This window comes from Drosophila arizonae, chromosome 4, assembly GCF_054131065.1.
Source record: "Drosophila arizonae isolate 15081-1271.41 chromosome 4, UAZ_ARI_1.0, whole genome shotgun sequence".
NCBI lineage: Eukaryota > Metazoa > Arthropoda > Insecta > Diptera > Drosophilidae > Drosophila > Drosophila arizonae.
Window position 1 is genome coordinate 12,480,569 of NC_142924.1, and position 11,491 is coordinate 12,492,059.

The 11,491-nt window shown below is 40.6% G+C and overlaps 1 protein-coding gene across 1 annotated transcript; it reads right to left on the reverse strand.

Moving 5' to 3' along the window:
* Positions 1 to 1,562: 1,562 nt before the first annotated feature.
* Positions 1,563 to 11,099, reverse strand: axed (BTB/POZ domain-containing protein axundead). The gene is made up of 4 exons (XM_018008509.2): positions 10,927 to 11,099; positions 3,163 to 4,008; positions 2,460 to 3,087; positions 1,563 to 2,372 (listed from the first exon to the last, which is right to left on the reverse strand). The coding sequence occupies exons 1-4, from the start codon at positions 10,963 to 10,965 to the stop codon at positions 2,146 to 2,148; spliced, it is 1,740 nt and encodes a 579-aa protein (XP_017863998.1). The 5' UTR covers positions 10,966 to 11,099; the 3' UTR covers positions 1,563 to 2,145.
* Positions 11,100 to 11,491: the final 392 nt, after the last annotated feature.

An 11,491-nucleotide genomic window follows, 5' to 3' on the forward strand; every position in this document is an offset into this window, starting at 1 on the left:
GCACATATCTGCGTGTGTATATGTATGTGTGTAGGTGTTGGATTTTTAGCAACTAAGGAGGTGCAGAGGAAATAAAAGCGCTCCCAAACATCTGCTCTGCGCAATGGACAGAGCAAGTGAGCTGCTGCTTAGCTTGTTCGGCATTAAGAGCATGAAAATTGGCCAAGCTTCTTTGTATTACGGCCAGACTAGACCAGCCTAAGCCAGGGCCAGGGCGACAGGCCAAGCAAGGCTCGCAAAGTATAAATAACGAAATATATCCTCAAACATTTACGGATTTTAAACTTAAACTAGATTACTATTTTATTCATAAAGTTAATAAAAATGTAGTAAAATTCATAAAAAAAATTCAGATGTAACCAACGCTTAACAAATATCTAAAAATTCTTCTCTGTTAATATATTCTTCAGTAAAATAAACTTTCAACAATATATATTAAAAAATAAAAAATATGAATATGTAATTGAGGTTTGAAAGCTATTATCTATTTTATGTTAAAATGTTTATTATTTTAAAACAATTAGTTTTATTAAACAGAAATAAAAAAAAAAAAAAAAAAAAAAAAAAGAGATCCTTCATAAACATAAAGTTATAAATAATTCACAGCAAAGCAATTTATCATTGAAATAAATCGGAGGCATTATAACCCGCCGATAAAAGCTTTTTCGAAAGCTGTTTCACCCAGTCAAGTAAATGGTTCGGAACTTGACTAACATTAACATTTACGAAAACTGTAAAATTTAGCTTTTCGAAACACCGACTGTTAAGTATAACAGCGAAGGGAATGAAACATTTGTAAAATATATTTTTGTAAAAAACGGTGTACATACTTTATTGAACTACATTTGTAGTATGTCGGGGCGCTAAAATATGTCAAAGGTAAATAATTTATTGCAATTAACAGATCTTAAGATAAAGCGCGTTTTTGTATGCAGGGCTGCCAAGCGGCATAAAACCAGATCAGTTCGCCTGCCTGAAATCCCCGTTAACATTAACTAAATTTGATTACCTTGCAAGGGATAAACCAGGTAGTCGATTCTTTGCTTTGCAGCCCTTTTGTCGAGTGCAATTTACATATTTAACTAATAAAATGCATAATTCTGTTAACAATTTGCGTGGCTGTGTGTATATGTGTGTGTGTGTGTGTATGAGTGTGTTAATATTAACACAAGTATTCGACTATGATTAATGCTAATCTGATTGTTATTGTTATCTATGCAATTCGTAACAGGACTTAAAGCAACAGCAACAAAGTTCGTAATTTCATTTATACAAATGTGCACAACATTTTAAATAACATTCACACGCACACACATGCACACATATACAATCTCTCACACACACATGCATAATAAACAATTTTAGCTATGGCCGGGCCCCAATGAACGGCTCAGAAACTTGAAATTTGCACTATTTTTGCGATTTATCAACTGTTGATTGATTAATTTTATAAATATACATATATATAAGTATATAATTTGTGTGGTTTCTTTATGTTTATAGATCAGTGATAAATGCTTATCAGTAGCTGTATTTTTCTTTTATACCTACAGTTAAGTATATTTTGTTGTTTTTTGTTTTTCTTACTTTCTTTTTTCTTTTTTTTTTTTTTTTTGAGTCCAGCTACAAAACGTTGCATAAAGTTTGTATAAAAGTTGTTTTTGTTTTCCTGTTTAGTTAGTTTTTTGTTTTTGTGTGTTTTCTTGACTAGTAAATACATTATATATACATATATATATAATATATATATATTGTATATATTACATATTCTATGTGGTATATAGTATGTTAGAAACAGCGGCTATAAAATCACCCGCCAGCCTCGGCCAGCATCTTGGTAACTGTGTAAACGTATTGCCCATAAGACTAACAATCATATTCAATAACTACATATATATATCTACATATATATATTTATATATAAATATATATAGATACATATATATATATATATATATATAGATATATATATATATATATATATATATATATATATATATATATATATATATTTATTTATTTATTTTTATATACACATATATATATATATATATATATATATATATGTATATATATATATGTAACTCATAAGCGCTAATGTTCGTTAATGAAAAAAGTCTATTGAGGATCATCTGCGCGGTCGGATCAATCGAAAATGCAGACGAACACGCGCAGGCAGTTGATGCCCACCTTCTCCCAGCAGCCCTCCTCGGTGGATGGACCCTCATGGGCGCGACGCATCTTCTTGGGATAGTTCTTTGGGCAGCTGCGATCGCTCAGATGGACTGGCATGCGGGCGTATTCAGCGCGTGGTGTGCGAAACTTTTCCATCAGCTCCGACTGCTGATCAGTGAGGTTCTTCAGTTTTTGGCCTGCCATCAAATAGAGATGTTGATTAAGCTCATGAATTGCGATTTTAATTTTTTCAATTTCAATTCATGGCATTTGCCATCACTCACCCTCGAGAGCTCTGCTTATAAGAGACGTCTCCAGGGGGGGCAGCAGCTCGATGCGGTCGCAGCATTTGCGGAACTCGTCTGCAGTCATGCGCAGATAGCGCGGCGCCAGGCAGAGCGGTCCGAGCACCATGCGGCGATTGTCGGGGGTGGCATCGAGCTTTCGGCGCTGGCATTCCGCCAGACTCCAGTTGGCCAGGCACTCGAACAGCGTCACCTCGGATCTCAGCTGCAGTGTGTTGCGCTTGGCCAGCGTCTCCAGCTCCTCGAAGCGCAGCTCCAGAATGTCCGGAATGGTGAGCACCATTTCGGCTTGCATATCGATCAGCTGCAGCGTGTTGTGCAGCAGCGCCACGCCATAATCCTCGGTGGTAAACGGATTCGGATTGGGTATAAGATTCATTTGTGCCCCGTCACCCTCGGCTCCATTCACATTGCCCTGCGCCTGGGCCTGGGCCTGGGCCGCCTGCTTGGCCGCCGCCTTCGCCTTCGACGCCTGCTTGTGTGTGGTCATCACCGTCTGGTGCTGGGTGGTGAGCGCAATGCCCTGGTAGAACCAGAGCGCCTTGTATATATCCAGGGCAGTTGCACTCGAAATGCTGAGATCAAGTTCACGAATGCAGTAAATTATCTGTGTGGGCCATAAAACAGAATGCACACATTAATAGAGTAACAGCTTGGCCTCTCACACCTCTCCACTACTCACCAGATCGGGCACATTGAAGCGATCCGCCAACTCGAGTATCTTCAGCAGATGCTTGTGGTCGCGATAGGGTAAGCAATGCTTCTCCATATAGCGCACAATCAGCTCGAAGTCGGCCTTGTCCACGTTGGAGATCTGAAAGTGATTATCGCTTTTGCGCCCGCTATTCGGGCCGGCGTGAATTAGCTTGGCCAACTCGACACTGCGCTCGAGCACCGACTTGCGCTCGCAGCGTATCATGTAGCGATCCTCGCCATTGACCACAATAAAATCGATGTAGGGATTCACAATGATGGGCACACCCGTGTAAATATTTGTCTGCCCAATCGAGTACTGCGGCGGGCCCATCAAATGGGCCGGCGGTGCACTTGGCGCCGGTGCAGTCTGAATGACGTCGGCGTTGTAGCCGTCGGGGCCAAGGCCGACAGGCAAGACCATCCTGCAGCTTAATTTTGCTCCGTTCTCGACTTTACTACACTCGTTGTTACTGTTGCTATTGTTGTTGTTGTTGTTACTAGTGTTGTTGTTGTTGTTGTTGGAGAGCTCTACGTTTGCTTGCTGTGCTGACTTCTCTGTTTTTGTCTCTGGCTGTTTCGGCTGCTCGGCGTGCTCGCTTTGTTGTGACTGCTCTGCCCGCTCTGGTTGCTGCTGCTGCTGCTGCTGCTGCTGCTGCTGCTCTGCCGGCTCAGCTGCTTCGTACGGCTCGGTGTCCCGCACCTGCAGCGCCTTATGCACCAAAGCACCCACTAATGGCAACTTGGTGATGCGCTCCCTCTTCGTCAGCTGCTGCTCCAAGTAGCTGGGTGCGCTACGCTGGCGATTCTTATTGCCAGGCCGCCGCTTGGCCAACTGGAAAGCAGAGGGCAGAGGTTAATGCATCCATATGTTATCAATGAGCTCGACTTATATGACTTGAAATAATCAAATATTTGCATTTCCTCGCATTCGAGCTAGAGCACTCCAAATTATATTAGCCTAAACAAACTCGCTTATACTAAAGGCAAATATGAATCCAGTATACAACTAATTATCTAAAATACACAAAAGTAATGAGCTAGGCGCCTAGAAGACATTTAATTTGTTCTTATCTATGCAAAATAGCTTTGCCTGACACTTCGAAAGCTCGTCCACGCTTATCTACGGCCAATACTTTTAAAGCCAATTGGCTGTAGCTGCCAGTTGAATAGTAATTTGTGGAAAAGATATGCCAAAGTTGAGCGGAATCAATTCCTTCTGTTACAGCCAGCAAATAGAGAATTATTTTGGAGGGGAAACACCCGTTATCTGTTATTAGTCAGCCTCGGCTATCAATATTTCGCCACAGCGGTCAATCAATAAACTCTATATAAGCAACTAAAGTGTCCACTCCGACTTTATCTCTACACTTGAGCATATAAATCGTTTAATGTCTAGTTATTACTACTAATCGCTGATTTTTTCGCGCGATTGTAAATTAGTTAATTAAGGCACTCGACTTAGGGGCAGTGCCAAAATTTTGTGATTGAACAGAGGTCAATCGTTTGATTGCCGTCAACTTGGCTGCAATACATCATTTATTGCCATAAATCATGTGGCCGACAATCGCGGCCATATCAAACAGCTACAAGTCAACTATACTACCGCGTGACAGCCTATAAATTGTAAAATGCCCCCGAAAAAATCAATTATAGTGGCCGAAAAAAGCTAAATCGAACAGTAGGTCCCCTTTGTTAGATACCCTGCAAATTTAAAACGCCAACAGTTGGGTATCACATCCGGCTGAACAAGTCATATCACACTATAAATAGATTTATTAGATTAGTAGACACCATAAAACAAAGTTTCAAATACCTTTAGAGTGCATATGTATCTAGCTACTCTGGTGTGGGTGGTAATACGAAAGTTGGATAAAGGAACTTAAACTAGTTGAATATCACACAAAATGCATGAATGCAATTCACAAATAATTATAAATTTGAAGTGACTTATTTAGAATATAAGTTTTTGTAAGACTTGATATTGTAAATTATTAAGAGCACTAGATGTGTTTGTGTTTGAACTGTTCATTTTTTTTTTTATTTCCACTTGATTGAGATTAACATTCTTCAACATAGAAATTATATATCACGCATTTGCTTAGTAGACTTCCCCTTCTCACTACATTCTTGGTTCCATAAAGAGACCCTACTATTTGTGCTATAGCGCGGCGTAACCCCACCTAAACGTCGTGTGTTCAGAGACTACAGTTTTTATCACAGTTTGATTCGCCATTTGCTGTTGTTGTTGTTGTTGTTATTATTGCCATAAGTAGAATGCAAACAAAATTAATTATGGCACGCCATGATTGCCAAGAAGTTGGCAAAATGAAAATAAAGTTCAAATATTAAATAAAATATATAAAAGAAAACACACACACAAATACACAATCTGTTTGAACAGTTGTAAGGAAGACAACGCCGGCTCTTGACATCGACATCGACAACGAGTTGAACATGAATCGGCTCTACTGCTCCCCTTAGTCTGGTGACTTAGTCGAGCACCCCGAAGATTGTAATGTGCTCTCCATATGTTTTATACGATATATTTATATTTGCTCTACAGCAAATATACATACGAAGGCGACAATAAAGAAATTATCGAATGCAAATAAATTTATGATGTCGAACGTTTTACACGACGCATCGTTATCTGCACAGCAGCTGCCTGGCCGCTCAAGCTCAAGCCGACCACAGACTATATACTTTTATATAGATTTCATATATATATATATATGTTTTTTTATGTGAATCACAATGGATGAATTAGCACTACGTTCGTAATCATGATCTGAAGCCATTGCTTTTGTTTATTGAAAGTCTCCCATGGACGGGTGGAGTGGGCGGTGGTTTATGACGCCCGGTTGCTGAGCGGGAAATCTATCCAAAAAGCTATCCAAAATCAAAGTTTTCAAGGTGCGCGCACTTGAACTTTACACACATATCAGCTACTATATGTCTATATAGGACTGAAAGTCGATCGGGCCATGCAATTCTTACATTTTATAGTTTATTTATGTGGCCGCTTCTTATCACTGAAGGCTCTTTTCATCAATCAATCAAATGCGATTTATTTTCGCTTTGCCTTAACTTCTCTGCATGTGTATGTGTTTGTATATGTATGACACATTTTATAGTATAATTTATTATATTTTATTTTTATAGTTCCGAAATTAAGTTAATCAATTAATTCCGCACTACCTCGAAGGGTGCGAACTAAACGCGGCAAGCTAAGAATTTCAACTGCCTTATTTTCCGAACAACTCCGACGACGCTGGGGCGACGTCGACGTTGACGTTGTCGTCTGCGACGTCTGCGCTACCGAATGCGAATGCGAGTACAAATGCATACCGACATTTTATAGTAGATATGTGTGCGAGGACTGTAGAAGATAACACTACTATGTGCTCTGCATAAAATATATTATATATACAAAATTGGCATATAGTAAATAATGAATAACTATACTTAATCATCGCTTTGTTTCTCAGCTGCGTATATCCTTATCTTCTGTAATATGTGTAACTAATTATTCCAACAATTTGCAATTCAGCAAAAATATATTCACAGAAAAATCAGCTCCATGTAAAGTGAGCTCAAAAGCATATCAAATTTTATTTGACTTTGCTTCACCTACATATGTAAGTCCCTTAGCCCTGAAATTGAGTAATGAAATTACAAGAACTTCCAGATGAAGTGCAGCGGAAATGGACAGCAGCACTTCGACTTGAACGACTCAATTATCTATGTAATTTATTCGGCAAACAGCAATCGGCAAAGAGCAAATAAATAAATAATTTTGTGCCAAATGAAACGAAATATAGAGCTGCCAGAGCCACAGCCACAATCAATGTTTGATTTTCAAATTATCAAAGCGATTGCAGAGCAGTGATCTGGGCGTGAGCGTGGGCGTTGGGTGTGCCACTGCGTCCGACTCTGGATTTTGGGCTGTGTGGTGTAGGCGTTGCGGCCCCTGCCTTACCCCAATCTATGCGTGATATTTGACAACTGTAATTGTTGTCGACGCGTTCTGTTTGCCCACGAATTATGAGCAAAAAAAATTGTTTATAGATAACAATGAAGAGTTTAGCCAAAGCCGGCAATGGCAAAGCAACAACAGCAACATTTATCAGCAACCAAGGCCATGGCAAAACTGCAGCCGCCTAAATAGAAATGCATACACACGAGGGCGGTTTAATAAGTTAGCCTAATCAACACATGAACGTATCGGTATCTGTATCGGTTATCGATTATTTGTTAACGATGTGTGTATCGGATTTTTATAATATGCTATCTGTTACCGATAATATTTTATCGGACATCGATATTATGTTATTGCTAGCATATATCTGTTATCGATAGCATATATATGTTATCAATAATTTGTTGTCAATAAGGTGTTAATATTTATCGAAATTTTAATAATACCCGATAGGAAGTGATCGATAACCGATTTATCGATAATAAATTATCGGTGATCTTTGGCCCTCACCAGATTATCACCATTACCAGCAACCGATAACAGTTATCGATATTTTGTTATTGATCCAAATTCTGCTATCGATAATCGATTATCTATCTGTATTAGCATCGGTATCTATATTGACTGTGTATCTGAAATGAGTCACACTACGCGCCTTAAGAACATCACTCTGTAGCTCGCATAACGCGGCTCGGGCTAAAGACGTATTTACACATGACAATATTGTTGGGCTGAGAGGTTGGGGTCTCACTTAAAACTGTTAATGAGTCGTCATCGTCGTCATCGTAACGGCGGAAGCTGCTGCTGCTGCTGCTGCTGCTGCTGCTGCTGCGTTACAGTTAACAGTTACATATCGCGCACGCATTACCTTGACATTGTGTGCGTTCGACTGCGCCTCAGCTGAGTGGCAGGCTTTGTGGGCAATGTGACTATGCGACGACTCGGCTCGGCGGCTTCCTCCATGTAAAACTCGAGCAGATGCTGAGCATTAAAACCCGTTTACGATTGCCATTATCGTGAACACGTAGTAACAGATCAAATATTTGTATTCATTGGGAAAATTAATTAGCAGAGCGCAAAATACAAAAAGCAAAAACGGAAAGCAACAACCAGAAGCAAAATAGGAAATTAATTAGTTTAATTAAACATAATTATGCACAAGGCGGCAATTGTAAACAAATTCTCAACTATTTCCAAGTGCCAGCCGGCAAAGCTATGCAAACAAACAAACACAAACAAAATATTGGGAAAACAACAACTGGAATATGCGTAGCCAATTTCGAAAATGAAAACGCACCTAATGATCAATGGGAGTGTTTATGTACCTGTAGCCGCATGGGGAGCCAAGAATTTGGCGTCCAATTCTGGGCCCAAAAATAAAACACTTGGCCGGCCACAGAAAAGTTCAGCGTGTTTGTGGCCGAGTGCGATAACCCACAGCTCTATAAATAAAACGGTGCATTCAAATTTTGCCAAAAAACAAAAATGAGCAAAAAAAGAGAAAGTGAAAATGGGGCCTAGAACTAATGAATATTTCACGCCAACTGTTATCGCAGACTACGTCTCTGAAATCCGAATAGCTAAAGATCTAAAATTATAGGATTGGCCAAAGAAAACTATATTTGTGGCGTCAGTTGTCTTAGGAACTAGTCAACATATTAAAGCTGACCTAATGAGCATTTAGAGACTTCATTTCTAATTGCGTGGAAAATGCAATTGAACTCTGCTTGGCCCCCAATACATGACGAATTGTTTTGAAGCCTGTCAAATGTTGGCGCACAGTGAGGTAATTTGATTTGCAACACAGCTCGCGATTCGTGGCGACTTCCACTGAGTCATAGCAGATAAGAGCGCGGAGTCGTGTAGTAGGTGGCCTATGACAGGATTACAATGTGCTGACAAATGACATCATATAGTGCCACTGTAAATATCACGTGTTGGCTTCACTAATACTAAGCCTAATAACAATAGCGACCATAACAATTATTTTGCTGCACTTTAGAGCTGAGCAGCAATGAGTTGTGCGATTCGAGAACAACAAATGACGAGTCCAAAATGCAGGCACATATATGCTTTTTCTATTGGGTGTGTGCCAAGTGTTATAGCAGACAAAAATGGTGAAATTAAAAAGTCAGCCATAGACCCGGCCGGCGATCATAACAACGGCAGAACACAAAAGATGCCAAAGCAATGTGTCAGAGCAATCAGTCAAGAGGCTAAACACTCCGGGAGGCCGACAATTGAGTCATTAGCCAAATTAGACCAATTGTAGCAGCCGTAGCATAACACAAAATCAATAAATACACTATGTATATACGTATACATAAATAAAGTATATGATTCAAACTAAAGTTAACAAAAAGAGCCAATCAAACTTATGGAAAACAAAAGAGAAAAACTTTCACCTGCAAGCCAAAGCCAGAAGCAAAGACAAACAAAACATGGCAAAGTAAACGAACGTGGGAAAAGAACTCACCCTCAGCAAAGCCCGCCCTACGCAACATGTTCCATGTTCAGCTGGGGTGGTGGGCGGGCAGGTGGCGGGGCTGAAAGTGGAGCACGCTCTCGCTCTCATCACAGCAGCGACAAACAATAAGGGAAATAAAGCAAACGAACAAATTTTCATTTGCAGCGGCGCGAAAGTCAGCGGCAGCTGTGAACAAATTGCAGGGTATGAAGGTGGTGTAGACAGTGTGTGTGTGTGTGTGTGTGCGGGTGCGGGTGCGGGTGCTGGCTAGGCCAATAGCCAATATCAAGTGCGAAACGATGGCCGTTAGGATTTGCGGGGATTGAGGTCGTCACCAACTGGCAGTCGGTGTTGTTGATAATGATGTTGATGTGAGAGTGCGATGCCAAGGGCGCGTTGCAGCCAAATGGACGCGACTCACAATGGGCAGAAAAGTAACAAATGACAACGCGGCGTATGCGCGATGCGACAGCCGAGCCGAAAGGCAGCCTCAGCTGATGTTGCTACTGTTGCTGTTGTTGTTGTTGCTGCTGCCTGAAACACTGACACACTGAACGAGTTTTAACACACATACAACTTACATATACAAACACGCACGCACACATGTAAGAAACTCTCGTTTACTTCCTTTTAGCAGGCGCGTCTGTGTGTGTGTGTGTGGGTGTCTATTTGTACCCGTGTCTGTGTCTGTGTCTGTTTCTGTTTCTGTGTCTGTGCCTCTGTCTCTTATGGATACACAATTTATGCTTGCCAATCGCTCGCTTATGTTTATATTAAACGCTTTTATTATGATTGCGGATGCCAATTGAAACTTACCCCAGTTTATGGCTGCAAATCGTATAGTATACTAAGACAATGGCACAGATTCCTTTTGAATTTGTTGAAGCTTATTCAGTCGAACCGCCAAACGAATCGATTTGCAATATGCCCGATTAATGTTTAAACAAAAAACAAACTGCATTTGTTTATCACACAGATGATCTTCTTATAGACATGATATATATTGAACATATATATATATATATATATATATATGTATATACATATATATATTCTCTTCGCGTATTTATCGAGCAGGTTTTTTTTTTTGCGCGCGCCGTGCCACAGCAATTCGAAAGGCAGCTACGACAACGTCGCTGCTCGAGAGCCGAAAAGCGTATATACAACAAAATATTTGGTGTGCCTTTATGAGGATTACACACACTCACACAGAGACAGCCACACACAGTCACACACACACAGACTCTCAGAGATTTCGAGAGTTGAGCAATCCGCGGCCAAAAACAAACCAAAGAAAAACATACCAAATTTCCCAAATTGGCGTTGCCACCGTTTTCCTCCATGTCAAACACAACAAATGTTTCCTGCTCCCAACTCTGGATGAAATAATGAATTTGTTAACTAAATGTTCGTATAAGTTGATTTATCTATATATTTATATATATTAATATTCGGTGATAAAATGTATTTGTTTAAGTTTCTTTGACATATTTCACATGAGCATCTGGCAGCATTGTGCTGGGGGAAAACTCTCGCAGCTTTTCCGACACGGACATGCGCACTGCGTCTGCCCGCTCTGCGCCTACCCACAGGTCGTATGAGTAATCGTCTGTTGTTCAGTGCAAGGCGCAACATATTCGAGCGTGTGATAAGACGCATTGTCGATGACGACAACGAGCCTACGCACAACTATCGCTTTCGCTTTCCCCCGTTTAGACTGACAGCGAGAGAGTGGAGAACACGAAGAGCGGGAGACTCAATCTGTGTGAGGGCGAGAGAGAGAGAGTGCGAGCGTGTTTGAGGGCTCCGAGGCAATTTTTTTGGTAGGAGATATGTCTTGTGGGCCCTAGACAACTGAGCGCTGCGTTG